This window comes from Lutjanus erythropterus, chromosome 7 (genome assembly GCF_056507025.1).
Source record: "Lutjanus erythropterus isolate fLutEry1 chromosome 7, fLutEry1.hap2, whole genome shotgun sequence".
In the NCBI taxonomy this organism is placed as follows: Eukaryota; Metazoa; Chordata; class Actinopteri; order Lutjaniformes; family Lutjanidae; genus Lutjanus; species Lutjanus erythropterus.
The window spans coordinates 34,843,134-34,861,455 of NC_139323.1; the positions used below are offsets into that span (position 1 = coordinate 34,843,134).

At 39.4% G+C, this 18,322-nt stretch overlaps 1 protein-coding gene across 1 annotated transcript; it reads right to left on the minus strand.

The window, feature by feature from the left end:
* Positions 1 to 845: 845 nt before the first annotated feature.
* On the minus strand, positions 846 to 9,534 carry LOC146324302 (fetuin-B). The gene is made up of 7 exons (XM_084723615.1): positions 9,224 to 9,534; positions 6,957 to 7,067; positions 5,674 to 5,761; positions 5,003 to 5,169; positions 3,136 to 3,243; positions 2,471 to 2,557; positions 846 to 1,616 (listed from the first exon to the last, which is right to left on the minus strand). Exons 1-7 carry the CDS (start codon positions 9,455 to 9,457, stop codon positions 1,119 to 1,121), a joined length of 1,293 nt encoding a protein of 430 aa, XP_084579741.1. The 5' UTR covers positions 9,458 to 9,534; the 3' UTR covers positions 846 to 1,118.
* Between the last annotated feature and the right edge of the window lie 8,788 nt (positions 9,535 to 18,322).

The following is an 18,322-nucleotide window of genomic DNA, read 5'->3' on the forward strand; positions in this document are numbered from 1 at the left end:
TCAACTTTTATGTTTGTTACAACAACCAACATTACTTTTCTCATATCGCTGAGCAAAGCACCTTTTTAATTAGACTTTTTAAAATGAAAAATACATTGAAACATATGAAAGAAAATGCAGCAAAAAACTTAACTTCAAGACAGGTGAGTTAGAGGTGTTGGTAATGCTAAGTTACATGATTTAACTCAACATCTGTGGGCTAAGATAGCAGACATTGTGTCTGTCGGTTCTAGCATCCATTCTGTAAAACAAATGAAAGAAAAGCCATATGGATTATGATTATTATGGAGTTTGCCAACAAAACCATTAGCTACTGTTAGCTAACACTAATGTTAATTGCAGTTAGGGAACACTACTGTTAGCTATTGGTTGCTAACACTAATGTTAGTGACAGTTAGGGAACACTACCGTTAGCTACTGGTTGTTAACATTAATGTTAGTTGCAGTCAGGGAACACTACTGTTAGCTACCATTAGTTAACTATTAGTGACAGTTAGGGAACACTGGTGTTAGCTACTGGTTGTTAACACTACTGTTAGTGACAGTTAGGGAACACCACAGTTAGCTACCATTAGCTAACTGTTAGTGATAGGGAATACTACTGTTAGCTAACTATTAGTTACAGTTAGGGAACACTACTGTTAGCAACTGTTAGCTAACACTACTGTTCGTTGCAGTTAGGGAACACTATTGTTAGCTTCCATTAGCTAACTATTAGTGACGGTTAGGGAACACAGCTGTTAGCTACTGGTGGCTAACTATTAGTGACAGTTAGGGAACACTACTGTTAGCAACTGGTGGCTAACACTACTGTTAGTGACAGTTTGGGAAAACTACCATTGGCTGCTGTAAGCTAACACTACTGTAAGTGACAGTTGGGGAACACAACACAACAGGAATACTTTGTTTTGACAGCAAACGTAGGATCCAAGAGGAGTCACAACTACCCAGGCAAATTACATCTCACAACCAGCTGTATGAGCTCTGCCACTGGCTGGCTGTTTTACAAACCAACCAACCATCCTTGTCCTTTTCATGATTACCATGGTTACCAAACAGTTAAGATAGGATGTGCAAGTTAATAAGTTTCTGTAATAGAGGCCCCTGAACAGCACCAGTTAAACTGTAGTGTATCGAGAAGGGCCGGGACAGGAGCGGAAAGGTGAGGGCCCACTGGGGAAATCTTCCAGGAAGAAGGGGTTGTGAGAGGGTGGCGTCTCCACCAGGGCCTGCCGTTTCTTGCGGTCAGGCCTCTGGTAGTGGAAGTCGAGGGGTGGTCGCAGCGCCACCAAGCCTAGTACCTCTTCAGAGGAGGAATCAAAAGGACCAGCGGCTGGTGGTGGCTGTTGCTGGTTTACTAGGACTTCATCAGACTCACTGGAGGATGAGCTAAGGGGGTTAGAGGGGTTAACCACAACACTCGGGTCAAAGGGCACAGGGTGAATGGGCGTAGGGTCAAACGGCGCTGGCTGAACAACAGGGGGCAGTGTGGGGTCAGCAGGAACAGGCTCCGGATCGTTTACCGGGTCATCGATCAGAGGAGGGAAGGTTGGGATGGCGGGTTCTTGTGGGAGGTCGTGACCCTGAGGCTGCACCGGTCTGAGGATGTCCACATTCTGGAGACGAAGAGACACCAAACCAATGTTTTACAGACTCATTCACTGACTGCAACAAGAGTCTCAATCATGCAATATTAGGTTACACACCACAGCTCTAAAAAGAGTGAGAAGACAACATAATTATAGCACAGAACCGTACAATTTAAAATTGCACACATTCATTTAAACACACACAAGCACAACATACATTTGAAGACACGGGATATGACAGAATAATTATATGGCCGGTGGCATTCACTCAGAAAGTTAAATTAGCATTTTAAAGGTTGCTTTAGTAAAATCCGAAACAAAACAGAGCATAAAGCATTCATCACATCTCGGCCAGGCAGTGGGTTATTACAGTGTGAAGGGACTGACACTTCATTTCACATTTTGCTTCAAGTTTCTGCACTTTACTCACTTACTGATTTACATGTTTTAATACACTTGAATGTCCTGTTCTTTTTGGGAGTGCACGTAATTTTTCTGCTTCTGTTTTTCTGTATTTAAAGGGACAGTTCACCTCAAAATCAAAAATTCATATAGTTACCCTGGCCTGTGGTGCTAGTTATCCATCTAGATATTTTTGGTGTGAGCGGCAGGGTTTTGGAGATATTTGCTGTAGAGATGTCTGTCTTCTCTCCAATATAATAGAACTAGATGGCACTCAGCTTGTGGTGTCAGAGCGTATAGATTATGAGAATAGATAATCAAAATAATTGTATTTAGTGGGTCAAATTTCACAAAGTATCCCAAATTTTCTTCCCCGTGTTTGTCAAGAAAGAAACCAAAGTCCTTGCATGGGAAAACCTACTTGGAAATAAACCCCTTTCTGATTGGGTTGTCAAGTATTTCTTCACTGCTTTCTTTACCTGCACTTTGAACATCTCACAGGACACCTGAACATCTGGATGGACGGTGAAGTCTCCATGCACAGATCCTGCACAGAAACCTGCAGTCTGAGAGGAGATGAAACTTTTTATTAATTAATTTCTCTGACTATACCGGGTCGCTACAAGAAAAAAAAAAGCAGCAGCGAAGAGCAAATAAAAAAAAAAAAAAAAAAAAAAAAAAAAAGCAAATAGATAAATAAAAAATTAATAAATAGAAAAAGGAGCAGAGGACCTGTCAAGCTTCTTTAATAAAATAATCAATTACTGCAGCCTTTTAGTGGTGTCAGTTTTAAAACTAGAAATTAATCTGTCATGTTATCAAGTATATAAAACAACATGTCCACAAACTGCTCCAGTGATGGTAAACAAGATGCTGACTGATGTTTATTTAAGTTTTCAGAACTACATTAATTTGTGTCATAACAGTGTCAGATTGTCAACACAAGAATCCATTTTTTTTAATTAACGGAGCACCTTCTGACAATGTTGTTCAATGATATCCTCTTTTTTTGTTCTTAGAAGAAACATTTTTATGTATCTAAATCAATAATGGAATGTTTTTTGTGTGGACCTTCAAGAGTTAAAGCAAAGTTTTATGGCATTTTAACATCTACTTTTGAATGTATTGCCTCTGTGTTGAGTACCTCTGTGTCAGAGTCGAGCGTCCGTCGATGGCAGGTGCCTCTCTCTGTCACTCCCTCTGGACACTCTTGGACCGTGTACTCCACAAAGGTGGCTTTCACTGGCACAGTCTCAAATATGAAGATAATATGATTTAAAAAAAAAGGGCACACACCAAACACAGTATTGCAAAATGTGTTTTGGGAACAATGAGATTAAACAGTGTCAATTGCCGATGCCTCTATATGACCAACATATGATCGGCTATTTTATTTATTCTATTATTCTCACTGTCTGCCACCTGGTCAGTGTCTCCTTGAAATCACGTGAAACAAACGTGTTTACATTTTCCCAGACAAAGTTCAAGTGAGTAGTTTGTTAGCCAGTTAAAAAGAAGCAGGACAAGATTTTTATTTAGATAATTTTATTTTTGATGGCAAATTTTCTGTTTTTTATGGTGGAAACACTACCGTTTTTGTCCACAGGGGGCTCAAACAACCAAAATATTGTACACACACATAGTCTGTTTATATAAAAATAAATAATACTATTGTTATTAAAGTGCAGTCAATATGATTTCTGGGTGTACAATTAGTTAAGTAATGTACAAACACACACGTATATATGTAATTTGGGAGTGCAGTCTGTTTTGTACCTCTTGTATTGCCTGTAATGGTCTAATGGTGCTTAATTATTATTATGATTCATGATAATGAGTAGGGACACTGGTGCTGACAGAATGCTGGTCTATATAAAGACATCGTACTAAACGGTGTGTGATATTCATGATTTTGTATAAACTTTAATGGAAAGGATAACTTATACATACAGTTATTAACAACAATTTACAATTTACTTTAAGGAGATGAGATTAACAAGAAAAGATTAGATTCCACTTTATTATTGTATGTTTTTTTCAGTGTTGCACAGGACTCGTCCTTCACATCTTCATGATCTGCATTCCTGCAATCATCAAATCTATAATTATTCCAGTTGAAATAACGATAAACTCGGGCCTCCTCTCTGTTGAACACCTCAATTACAGTTTGGTTTAATTTACAGTGCTGCCATCATCTTTTTATACTCAGCACTAGTACAATTTAAGAAAGCTGTTACAGGTTTGTTTTTATCTCTGCCTGTTATGAATCATCTTTGTAAACCTCCCACTGATAATTAGTCAGTCTAATTTGATTTAATTATTTTGTGTAGATGCATATATTGATGTCTGCTAGTGTGCGTGGTCTTTTCCTTTATCTTCTTTTTTTCTCCTTCGACCCTTTCTCTTGCTTTGCCATTACTTCAATATATTTTTTCTCCTGTATAATGGATGAAGGTATGCTCTGTAGAGTGCCCTGATCAAGACCCTCTGAGGGTTTTTTTTGCACCACTTCATCATATTTGATCTTGTTTATGTATATATAAAGTTGCATCTTTTGTATATAAATGAAGAAATCTAATTAAATCAGCTGCAGATACAGAGTGGTGGTGCTGCTGTTACAATGAAATGGCTGTCATCTTGGTTTTGGAGCACAGAAATGTCACCTAAGGTGTATTACTGCATGCAAAGAGGAGCAATATACTGCGCTTTCCTCCCAAAGCGAAGTATTCAATTTCTCTTTTGCTCCCCAAACAAGAGCCTGGCCAGTGGCCAGACATTAAGATCTAAAGTGCCTTCAGTAATCCTTCGCAACCTCGCCAAATTCTTGAATCATTATGGTAATTGTGGAGCAGTAACGGTGCTCATCTGGCACACTCAAAGGTGCACTGTGCCGTCTGTTCATGCACACCTGCAGATTTTTCTTAAGTGTAATTTCCCACTAAACACAACATCCAACACATCGTTGTGTGATTAAATCAGCCCCGGAGCTTCGTTTGCGTATCCAGTGGTACCTGCGCTGCAGCTCTGGTGACCTTCTTCACTCCGAGCCCGGCGCTCAGCGTGGACTGTCTCTTGTAGGACACCAGAGTGACCTGAGCGGCGTCCGCGGCCTGCTGGCTGTCTACAGGGAGCAGGAGGGGACAGGTCGGACATGTCTGCTGGAGCTTCTCTGGGGGATCTACGGGGACCAGTCAGGAAAAATATGCACAATATTATATGCAGAATATGTTGGTCAGAACCGCATGGGCATTAAATAAAAACAGTAATCATCAGTATTCAGTGAAAGTTGAATAAAAACTTAAAAGTATATCATTTAGAGTTTGAGCAGAGGTCTAGACGGACAAAATAATGTAAACGCCTGTGTAGGTGTTCAAGGCCTTTATGTGAATTAAATTCAAATGTTTTCATGAAGAAATGTCTTTTCTAAGATACATTTTCTTTTCTTTTCTTTCTCATAAGCCCCATGAATATCACTTGTAGAAATTCATAATGCTGATGCTACAGTGTTTAAAGTACATTTGTATCACATCACAGAGGATTAAAATTACATTCCTTCACGCTCGTGTGTCTGCAATTACAAATCCAAATCAGGCACAAAGAGCCTCCTGAGCAAACCAATGTTTAAATGAAGAGTTCAACTGTCATTCTGTTCAATATTGAGCAGACGAGATGTAAACGTTACCTGGGACAAGAGTGCAGTCGTAGCTGTACAGGTAGGTGTATCCCTCTGGTGTGTGGAGGATGGTGGTGTTACAGTTGCCCGAGATTTGCTAAAAAAAATAAAAATAAAAATCGTCCAGTTCAAAGACACTTTTCTATGAGATTAGATAATAAGTGACACAACAAGAACAGTCTAAGACAATCTGATTTTAAATGTTTGCGTGTTCTTGTACTGCTGTCTTTGAGAGGAGAAAAGTTTTAGACCCTGAGAGTGAGGACATTTTGGTCTCTTATGGACTGTTTTTTTCTTTTTTTTTTCAAGCGCATATTTATTGATTTCAGATGGTCAAACATGCAGAGATGAAAGGACAGGATAAAAACATGTACCCTCTTTTTCATCTTTCCCTCAACACAAACACAGTCTCCACACTTACAGGAAAAAAACAAGCAAAAATTAACTAAAATGAGAAATGAGATGAATAGAAAATTAAAAACAAAAACAAAACACCAGACAGAAGCTTTATATATTTTTCGATGTAACGAGGGTAACTGGCATAATGAAGAGAAAATGGCATAAAAAACCCACTAATACCTACATGGAGATATACCCTGAGATCTTAGCCCAGAGGTCTGCAACCTTTGTGATCAAAAGAGACATTTCTGGCCAAAACAAGAAAAAAAATCTAAGACACAACTTTTCCTTGAGGACTTCTTTTTTTGATTAGGCATCCCTAGTTTCCAAAGAAGAAAAGTTAATTATCCCAACAAAAGATCTGTAGTTTGGTAAAACTTTTTTTTTTTTCAAAAACTTCAGCTCTAATATAATCCAGAAAGGAGTTTCAGACATGAAAAATATTTAACAGCTTGTCCTTGGATCAAAAGCTTAAAGTTTCTAAATGTTAAAGTTTCATAGCACTCTGAATCCAACATGAACCTCTAAATCCACTGAAGAATACATCTCCTTTCACTGTTTCTGGGTTAAGATGCTGATTTTAAGGTTTAAAATTAAAAGTAGGTTTAGGCAAGTGTTAAAGGAAATTTTCTCATATCAACCAGAAATGGGTAATCAAAAGATTACTTTTTAAAATCGTTTATTTTTACCTCTTTTTTTCATTCAATCTTGAGATAAAGGTGTGGAAGGAGTATTTTCAGATAAGATATGCTGACTTTCTTTTGCTCTTTTGCAGTGCAGAGAATGCATCATGTCAGTCAGAGTCCTCACAAATATAGCACAAGCAGTACAAATGTGTGGGATTTTTTTTGTAGGTGTGTGTGTGTGTGTGTGTGTGTGTGTGTGTGTCCTACTGTTTCCATGAATGGTCTGACGTCACAGCGTTTCCATGGTTTTGGGCTGCCGATGTGACACTTGGTCTCCAGGACGTCCAGGTCCAGGTAATACACATTGCCCGCTGGGCCCTGACACACACAATGTAAACACAAAGTCAGAGAGAAGAGATACCAACAACACTGTGAGCTCAGATTATCCAACAGCACCACTATTTTCTATCTCTGTCACTCGTAAGCCTGGAGGGGATCGTGCATTTGTGTGTGTGACAGTGTGACACGCTTAACATATGTCCGTATTTCATAGGCGAGACATCAAAGACAATAGTGTGTTCAGTTCTAAAGCTAAAGCGAAGATAATGATATCATATGAAACTATATTACCAAATCCATCAGTAGGCAACATATCATGGCAGCTTGTTGGTAAGGGGGATAAATAACGCTCCAAAGTTAGACTAGATTTTGGCTTGAAGGGAAAAACTGCCATGTTCATTTTCCAAGGGGTCACTTGACCTCGACACTTCAAGATATCCGACTGCAAATGGGTCCTATGGATCCCCAGGAGCTCAGACATGCCCAGTTTATGCTTTTGGGCAAAAACCCACGCAGTGTTTTTGAATTGTATACATGATGTATTTGAATGTTCCTGCAAAATGGGATCCTACATTTTGGAATTATGTAAGACTAGAAATTAGTCCAATGAGTCCAAATGTATCAATGATGTGATGATGTTTCCCCCCATAGTAGCCATTTCATTGTAGTGAGACCATTTTTCAGTTTCTCCCAAAATCTAGACTTCTGTATGTTTTATATTGTAGCCTGGTTGCTTGTAATATGATAAATAAATCAGTCTCACCAGGATTTCACAGCCTGTTTTTGGAATCAGAATCAGAAACTGTTATATTGCAGAGTAGGTTTTCACTTACAAGGAATGTTGTGGTATGTTGGTGCATACAAGCATAATACAAGAAATAAAAATAAAGGCAAGTACTGTCAGTAAAAAACAACATAAATAGAAAAGTAAAAGAGCATTCAGAAAAACTGGGCAAAGCAGAATCGCAGGGGGGCTGGCTGTTTTAATTTCCTGTTTACTGTGCACTTATTAAATTTAAATAATATGGTGAATCTAGGATGCTCAGTTATCACACCATGTCGCTACAGTATGTGCTATCTTATATGCTACTGTACAAAAACACTGCAAACTTTGCAAATCTCTGCTGGTTGCAGTTGTGGTGGCCTTGCAGTAGGTGCTTCACCGTCTTTGGCTCGGTGGGCATCTGCACTTTACTGACTGAGTGCACTCTTCTAATTGTTTATGGACAAAATAGAAGGATTAAACAAATCACTCAACAAATTCTTCTGCCCAACACCTCCATCTGTTCAGAAACATCTTTAAGGAACCACTTAGGAGGCGCTCTGTTGTTTCCCTGCAACACTTTGGGCAATATTGATTTTTAGCTCCAAAAACAAATGTCAACACATTGAGCAGGTGTAACAGCCGCCTTTTCAGGTCATGAAGTTGAAGTGAGCCTCTTAAGACCTGATCTATCCCACAGTCGGGCTGCAATAGCCTTCAGCAGCTGACAGCATGAAGTTCATAAAGCCGCAGCCTGTTGTGTGAGGTTCGTCCCGGTGGTGCTGGACTGAAATGACCTGGACTTTATTAACAGTCGCTTCAGTCCTAAAGGCCTTTTTTCATGAGGCGTGAAAAAGGGGGGATGGCTTCTCATTTCATGACATAAGAGCCTGTGCTTCTATTTTAAAGTTACATTTATTATAAGCGACATGCACTGATGGCGGTCATTCACAACAAACTGCGTGCCACAAATATTTATTGATGTTTTCAGTCTTTAGTGGTTGCACACTAATGTAATTGCTGCTATTTTTCATGTCTTTGATGTACAGTGGTTCCCAAACTAGGGTCTGCAGACCACGAAAAATCCTTGAGAGGCAGAGTTTAATTTGATCATTATTTCCCCAGGGTGAGTCAGCACATTGTGACAATGTCAGAGGATGATTTCTGATTAGAAGTTTGACTGCGCACAGTAAAAACAAATGTGCTCAAACGGGGATCCCACTGACACGAAGATTGGCCGCGGCTGGTTAAATCTATCAACGTGTGACTTCCTTTTATCACGGGGGTGTTTTGATATTTCAGCAACAACAAGAACAGAAAATAACCTTTCCAGCCCACTTCCTTTGTTAAACATGAACAAATCACCCACTGACAGAGTATTACAACAACCCCAGGCAGCTTCTCCCCTCTGGGCATTTGTCTCTGTACTGACCTGAGCGTGCAGGTAGACATTTGCAACGCGGTTGAGGGCAAACTTATAGCCATCGGTGCGATCCTCATTGATGTAAGTCACAGCCAGACGAGACAGCTTCTCCACCGCTTTGTCATTACAGGGGATGGGAGCGAGTTCAATGGGCGCCAGAGAAAAACCCTCGCCGCACACACACGCAGTGTGAATGCATAGCAAGGATAATAGCTGTAATAATGTGCAGATGGATTTGTCCATGGTGGCAGAGGTTGAGACGGGAGCTAAAAGACAGAGCAGGTTTAAACTGAAGTTTGTTCTCTTGTGTTTGCGTTCGGGCTCTGCAGTGACTTTTGGAATCAAAACAGGACGCAGGTGTTGACATGATGCCAAGGACAAAGTTTATTTGATGTCACAGGGCTGATATTTGTGAATGAACGTTCCAGTGACTCGTTTAACCTGAAGAACACTCAGAGGTGGATCCAGAGAAATATTCATGCACTGGCATAGAGACTTTAAGGGGTAAGGGAGGGAAAAGGGAAAAGCTTCCTTGGAAAAGATATTTTATAACTTAAAGGATAAATCTGTGCTATAATTAATGTAATTTATCATAAAACGGCCATGAAATGCCATCAGAGATTAAGGAAACACACTACAGATACAGTGTCATCCTTTCAAAGGCTGGAATTACTGTTTCAGTTTGGACATTAATTAGAGTTTAAATGCAGAATGTTCGTCTGTTTATGAGTCACACAAAATCATTAATAATCTTTGAGAAGTAGTAGATGTTTATAAATTGAAGTGAGGAATATGTTAATGGAGTTTGGCAGGCAGTGAGACAAGTACACACTTAACTCGAAGTGCAGAGTGTGTATTTTCAGAGCAGTGGGCTTGTGTTTTCAGGATGGCAGGCTTAGCTTTACATTGACAGACAACTGACATTTAAAGAGAGCTGATCAACTTACAGTGCAGAACTTATTGTCTCTTGTTAGCGTTAGCTCATAACGTTGCACTGATCTTGTGCTCCTGCGGTGTTCCTGCAGCCTGCCTGAGCTTCTTCAAGTCTGGGGAGGAGGGAGCAGGGAAAACAACTTGCTTCAACCTTATTTGGTCTGCAGTACTTATTTTAGTCTCACAACTGAAATGCAAATGTAAATATGCAAAGGTGCTATTAGAAATCAATTTAAGTTTATTTTCAAATCTTCAGACATTTTTCCAAGGTCATGTTTTTTTCCATCACTTGGCCAAAAATGTGCAGAACAGTTCATAAAATTGAATTAATTTATGCATTTTAAGATGTTATTTTTAAAATGAATCCAAATCAATGTGTTGAATTTGACAGCCCTAGATAGCTAGACAGACAGAGAGATTTTTAAAGTTGCTAAGAGCTCTTAGTTGAAATCAAAATGCACATTTTAAACCATAAATTTATTTAGCTTTGATTTAGAAAGGCTATAGAGATGACTTGTGGGTAAGACATTTCTGAGAGCAATATTACTTCATACATTTGTCGAATAATAGAACATTTACCGGTGCTTGAGCAGTATTCCTGCCAGGAGGGGAGGCAGGGGTCCTCAGGGTATAGCCAACCATTTTTATGCCTGATTAAATTATGTTCTTGTAAAAATCTGACAGAGTTGACAGAAATCTGGGACACAACTTTAAAGGGCCAACATTTCCATAAAAAAAAAAAATCTTCTGAAACAATGTTGATTATAAAAGACCGATGTTATTAGTAGTTATTGTTAGTTTTAGGTTTTGAAGGCTTTTAACACATTGTTAAATTATTTGAAGCTGTGAATTCTTGTCAGAATTCTTGTCAGTTTAAAAATAAAAGAAATTAAAGCAAACCAAAACTAACAAATATGTCTTATATATAAGTCCTTAAGAAATTTTCACCAAAATAACTTTTCTTTGGTAGGCCATGATTTGTCCCATAACATATCATTTCTACATGTTTATACATACATATATATATATATATATACATATATATATTACTATTCTTGAATGGAATGGGAACAATTTCTCCCCGGTGATCAATTAATTAATCCTGATTCTTAAGTTTATATATATGCACAATTAAGATTAAAGGCTTTTTTATTCTCAGTGTAAAGGGTGTTTTAGTCATGATCAAAAGATGCATGTAGTACTTTTAAGAAAAAAATATTTAATGCAACAATCCCCATTTATAACTAGTGCCACATAATTCCACTGTGAGTCATGAGATATTTTGTGGCTGTAATACGAGCGTCTCACCATGAGGGGTCACTGTGAGTCTGGTGTGCCTTACTGGAGGGAAATCTGGTGAAACTGTTTGTCCACCAGGCAGAACTGGGTTAATGACTCACAGATATCCAGCTAATTAGACTCTCTGTTGTATCAGAACCTCAAAACTCAGACATTTGTGTTTTTGTCTGGATTTTACTGATAAACCCACTGACCCTGAATTTACTTCATTAAAGGTAAATAAATGATCAACGGTAATTATTTAAGATGTTACAGATTATTGTCTTATTGACAAAAATTCAGATCAATTCAGATGTTATTTCTTATAAATGGGATGTACAGTATATATATATATTGTATTTTAAGGCAGTAAACAGTTTAACTGAGCTGCACTGTGTGTTATGGGTGGGGTTCACACTTTTGGAGCAGTCAGATTGGTTCCATTGTTCACGACAAGATCGATTAATGTCTGCAGCGAGTACAGAGCGAGACACGGACAAGCGCACACACTCACTCACACACGCACACTCCACATTTCTGTCTGCCTCACACATGTTCGAGTTTCTACACAGATTTTTAAGTGTGAAACTAAAACACACGAACGATTCAGAAATCTCGTCTAACAGAAAAATGTCATTTTCATTTGTGTTTGCTGGTCTTCAGTCCACCACTTTGATCCAGACTGAAATATCTCCAGAAGAATTTGCTGAAGTTATTTGCGATCCCTACAGGAAACATTTTAATGACTTTGGTGATCTCCTTATTTTTCCTGTAGCTCAACAAGCTGGTCAGAGTTTTCACTTATTTAGTGAAAGATCTCAGCATCTACTGGATATATTGGCACAATGTTTTGTAAACACATTTATGGTTCAGAGATGTTGTATCCTAATGACTTTCCCCTCTTTTCCCTCCATTTACCACTAGCAGGCTGACATTTTTGGCTCAGGGTGAACTGCAGTGTTGGAAGGTATTTACTCAAGCACTCTTCTCTGGTATATACCTGAGGTACCTGCACTTTACCCGACAATACAGATTTTAAAATGCCTTAGACTTCACTATATTTCTGAAGGAAATGTACTTTTTATTCCACCACATTACATAATTACATTTCTAATAAATGTTTTGTTTGGTGACATTGTTTTTAACACTCAAAACACTACATCATGATATTCTGATACATGCAAAGATATGCAGCAGTGGTTCATTCTGTGTTGTGTTTAAAACCCTACTGCTAAAGAGCAGTGTTCCCTGTTCACATTGCATGATAAACTACTTTTTTTAACTGAAATTTTATGTGTATGATGATGTGTTCTTTTCCTAAAATTAGATTTTTAAAAAAGCAATATGTCACCTTGCTTACAGTATCGCAATATATTGCAATATACTGAATCAGAACCAATGTATCATGATAAATATTGTATTGCCAGATTCTTGCTAATACACAGGCCTAAAAAATAAAACACTGAATGGTGACATGTTGCATGAGAAGCTTTACTTGTGATACATTAAGTTGCAGACTCTAATCATTTTTTAAAGACCCCCTCCAGTAAAAATCATGTTTTTTACCTTGTTAACATGTGCATGTGGTGTTTTTCATGTGTTACAAGACGTATCGGAGTGAAATAAGCAGTAAATGCCGTGTCTGAGCATTTCTTGCTTAGAGACTGCAGTGAGAAAGGGCAGTCTACAAAAAACGGATTCAATCAGTCTGCATATATGACATCATAAACCTAAGGAGCCAATCCTGTTAATTGAGGGGGTGGCAATATACGTATCATTAGCAGTGATGCTCAGCCCACAGGAGAAGCCAGATGTAGCTGCTTAGGGTTAGGGGTGGAGGTTGGGGGTGTGGCATGTGTAGAGAGGGTGGGAACTATTTGCACATTCATGAATCCTTGAACAGTAGATGAAGGCTCTCTGCACACTTTGGAAAATCAAAAATGAACCGAGAGACCAAAGATTCACATTTGTGAGTTAGTCTGGCTGTACTAGACATGGGCATCTCTGGGTACCTCACTATCTGATTCGCTACAATTCAATGGTAAAACAATTCTTGGTGCATCTTGTTGCATCTCCATGCATCAGAATCTTAAACTTCAAGCCAGGGAATGCAGATTGGCCTGGATTTATCTGCGGCTGTTCACGTTCAGCCATCCTCACCAAAACTAGCATAATCTAGAAGTAAACATGATGCACATGTTGCATTCAGGGGTGGAATTTTTTTGTACCTTTTCATTTTAAAAGAGTTAACTGCATTAATTAAAGCATGAATCATTTTGAAAGCATCATACAGTCTCCTGTCTGTATGACAATAACAAAATGAGGAGGAGGCGGAGTGTTTCACTGTGTGTGTTATTATTAATGTTACGTCTCCAGCAGTAGTGGGCAGCAGCCTCTCTGTTGCATCATAAGCTCTGTGGAGAGACATTGCTGTGCAGCATGCAGAGCTGGCGCAGAGTTGTAGAGGTGAACAGACTGAACAGAGTAACTGTCTTCACCACAGCGGTGTTTTAGGTTGTGTAATGCTGCTCAGCTGATCTTGTTTGAAACAGCTGATCACTGCTTCGCTCCAATACACTTCACCTTTGTCCTGCAAACACATGATTGCACCTGCTGCCTTTTGAGAAGATGAAGTACATCCCTCCCTGTTAGCAGCTGATAACTCTCGCGCATGTGCGCGCTGTAAGCGGTCCAGGTGCTGCGCTGTTCTCGCAGCAAAATTCCACCTTTTTAACATTTAGAAAATTGATTTTTGACTTTCATGAATCGATTCAGGATCTTCCATGTCCACATCGCGACACATCTAAGCATTAAGTTTTTTCCAGACCCCCAGGCCATACCAGGCTAGATGCTAACATGTTAGCATGAAAATCAAAACTTATATGATGAACACAGTGCACATTATACCTGCCAAATATTAGTATGTTAGCATTGCCACTGTGAGAATGTTAGCATACTGATGTTAGCAATTAGCTCAAAGCACTGACGTGTCTCTGCAGAGCCTAATAGAGCTGCTAGCATGACTGTATTCTCTCCTTGTTTATAACTGTTCCCAAATCATTTTTAGGTTTAAACCATGAGTTTAAACCATGTGAGGTTGAATAAAGGCTGTGATTATCAGTGAAAACACAGTTTGTTTACATGTCTCATGTAAGTGCTTTGTTCACCTTGGCAGTAAGTACACTTTGAGCGGTTGAAATATTTAACATCAAATTCAAGTGTGTGGCTTCTTTTAGCGAGCATCTGTCCAGGGATAATCATTTAACCCATTTCAAATATTCAGTGAAGCAGGTTCAGCTCTCAACAGAGGCTGCAGGAGGGAGGGAGACTCACTCAGCAGAACAAATTCTGCTAATATCAGAAGAAAAAAAAAAAAAACAGCTGCCTCAATGTTGTGTGCGTCTTTGTGAATGTGTGTGTGTTTTTTCATACAAGAGAATGTGCTCCAGTGTTTGTCTGTGTGCACATTTGACCGTGCAGAGCCACGATTGCAAGCATCAGTGTTACCGGCAGCTAGTTGTGTTGCAGCAGAAAGCAGAAAGAGTCTGTGGGGGAGAGATAAGAACGGCGCGGCTGCTCCAAGGACTCGCTCTACCAGCACAACGCCAGACCCAAGTTAGACAAACCTCCTTTGATGTGAGCACACAGTAATCTCCCCTCGTGCTCGCTGCGGAGAGATGCCGCACTGTAGTGATGCCCAGGCGCTGATACACTCCAAGAAATACGGGTTCTAAAGTGGTTCTACCCACTGATTCTGAAGAACCTTTGTTTGAGGATGGATTTGTCAGGCGCCCTTTGTAAGAGGGTTCTATCAAGGACCCTTTTCATCCAAGGAATTGTTATAGTACTTCAAGGATTATTAAAATCCTCGAAGAACTCTTTCATCAACGGGTCTGCTGAAGTTTGGTCTGTGCCACAATATAAAAGGGTTCCTGGTAGAACCTCCTGGATGGGTTTGAGATGAAATTCTTAGAATATAAAAAGGTTGTCTGTAGAACCTCCTTGGATGGTCTACATAAAACCCTTGGAATATGAAAAGGTTCTTGGTAGAACCCCCTGAGTGTGTTCTAGATAAAATCTTTGGAATATTAAAAGGTTCTCAGTGGAACCTCCTTGGTGGATTCAAGATAAAACCCTTGAAAAATAAAGGGGTGCTCTGTAGAACCTCTTGTGTGTTCTAGGTAAAACCAATGGAATGCAAAAAAGTTGTGAAAAGCCCCTGGGTGAATCCTTGTTGGCACCCTTAGAAGGTGCAAATGTTCTGGAGTGAACCTCCAAATAGGGTTCTGGGTGGAACCATTACACCATGAAAGAGCTCTCTGTAGAACCTCTCACAGGGGGGTTCTGGGTGATACCTTTTGAAGCTTGCTGTAGGTAGAACTCTTTGAAAGGGGTGTTGCCTGAATGTTGCCTTTATGAAATGTTTTAACAGGAACAAAAAGGGTTCTCTGAAGAACCCTCCATAGTTCTAGTTGGCCTGCCAGGCTGGAGCTCCTGCTGTTCTCTTTGTGCAGCGATGACGGGCCCGGAGGAAAGAGGAGCGGTTTGATGTGGTCTAAACGCTGCTGTGAAAGGTTCCACTGCAGTTAGTTGTAATGGAAAGTTTTACTCTGACATGGTCTAAATGCTGTTTCAGGGAAGTTCATTAGTATTGTTTTCAGCAGAGAATTTCAGTATAGCACGGTTCTAAACGCTGTTTCACAGACTGTTCCACCTTGCCAAGAACACATTTCCGGGGGAAATACTGGCAGAAAACTCCTCCTGTGTCACATCGTCTGCCAGTGGGAGAGGAAAAGAATTGGTTTCTTCGCTGCACGGCACATTTGAGAAAAAATAAGGCCGACGCCGCTTCTCCTCGTTCCCTTTATAACCACGTTCTACCTGGGATTTCTGTGTCTCAGTGAGAATATTTACATTTTGTCTTTCATCATTACTTCGTCCAACACTCACAGATAGATGTGAATGAATAGAGCAAAATTACAGGATGGCAGCCAGCCTTTATCTTTTGCAAATCACCCTCTTTATCTCCATCTCATATGCTTTCATTTACGCCAACACACTTTGCTTTTGTCTTCTTTCTCCATTCAGTTTCTTTTTTTTTCTTTCACTAGGTGCTGCTGGGATTTCTCTCTTATCTTATTGGTCACAGTCTGCACAGAGAAGGGAAGACGTTAAGAGCGGGAGGACGACGGATAATTCCCTCGTTTAATTGGTTTCAAACTTTTTCCTCCTCTGGAAGATGAAGACCTGCTTCCTGCACTGTTGTTGTGGCCAAAACACTGACGCTAAACTCATTAAATTTCACTGTAATTGGTCAAGCCACGAGCTCACGTTAACAAAGCCCTCACAGTTGATTGACGTCCTCTGCAGCAGTGGTCACAAATCCCCGTCATTTCACTCGGATAAAGTCGTCAGCTTTAGACTCTTAATTTGCCCGTCATGTATTCAGCTTCTCGTTCTGCAGCCGCAAGATGGAAATGAGAGCAGGACACCCGCACTGAAACACTCTTGTAATATGAGAAGTTTCATGTTTTTATGCTCACAGTTTGTGGTAGACGCCTGGAGAAGGAAGAATACTCTCCTGATAATGTACATTTTACCTTCAACTAATTATTTTCTTTGTAATTATTTATGAAATTTTCATATTTTAACATGTTTAGGTTATTAGACTTTTAAATTGTCAACCTCTGGCACTATAAAATGCACTGAGCTCACCAAGGCTGCTTCCTAACAGCATTTGTTAAAATGGAAAAGCTCGATGCAATTATTTCTGTTTTTGCAACACAACACTGCTTTTCACACATACTGCTTATCCCAAATGTTGCATTGCTTGTTTTTCATGGTATGGTTAGGTAGTGATCTGTAACATTTTTTTTGACACAATCTCAAATTGTTTTTTTGTTTTTATAAATTAAAAACACATGGCACAGTTTCAAGGACCTGCAGCTATTCCTTACATCACCTTACATATAGAAGATCATGTTATTATGTTTGATCGCATATTATTTACTACTATCTTTTATCTATTTATTCGCCATAAATATTTGTAAAACATAACATTAAATTCTGCTCTTACAGTAAAGAAGAAGCACTTTCTTTTTAAACTTCTTATCATGTCCTTCTTATCAAGTTGCAAGTCTAAACGTCACCACCCTCACTAGTCACCACCAGAAATACTAGTCGGCTAAATTATTTATCAATATTTTATTAACGCACAATACCAGCTGTTGCCTGTAAGGTGCTATGCCTAATCAAATAGCCGCCTCTCTCCCAGCGCGTATGCCCCAGTGGCCCACCCAACCCCGGATGCTTTTATCAACAAACATAAAACCAGTGTAGTTTGGGAGTGTCTTTCTATAGAAAATGAAAAAAGGTTGACTGTGTCAGAATAAACTGTTATATCATCACTTGACTGGAGTGATGTGTGACCACATTAAGCACAGACACGGACATTAACCTGCAAGCAGAGCAGCTGCTGCTAGCACTGCTAACGTTAGCCACACTTTGTGGTGGGCTTGTTTTCCCGCAGACACTGTGATCCTTTTAGGTCTGAAAAGGAAGCATTTAATGAGCTGTTATGTTATGTAGTTTAATGCACAATGTTCGTACTGCATGAGGCAATGCGCCACATTTCAGCAGCATTTAAAATACGATTTGGACTGTGATCAATGGCTTCAAATGGCTCTTAATACACACATTTTTTCAGGCACTGTTAAACATGATTAATTAATAAGTTGTGCTCGCTTTTAACTGCTTATTTTATTACTGTTAGACTAGGTGACTAGTCTCGGCTGAGCATTTCTTACCTCGAAACTGCAATGAGCAAGGGCAGTCACAAAGAAACAGATTCAGTCGATTAATTTCATAGTCAGTTAATAACCAATTAATTGATTAATT

What these genes read in the sequence shown, in the direction of transcription:
- LOC146324302 (XM_084723615.1), bottom strand. Translation starts at nt 9,457, where the DNA reads ATGGACAAATCCATCTGCACATTATTACAGCTATTATCCTTGCTATGC. An exon ending in ATGTCTACCTGCACGCTCAG is followed by an intron (nt 7,068 to 9,223) that starts GTCAGTACAGAG and finishes TGTGTGTGTCAG; the next exon opens with GGCCCAGCGGGCAATGTGTA. An exon ending in TCAGACCATTCATGGAAACA is followed by an intron (nt 5,762 to 6,956) that starts GTAGGACACACA and finishes TATTTTTTTTAG; the next exon opens with CAAATCTCGGGCAACTGTAA.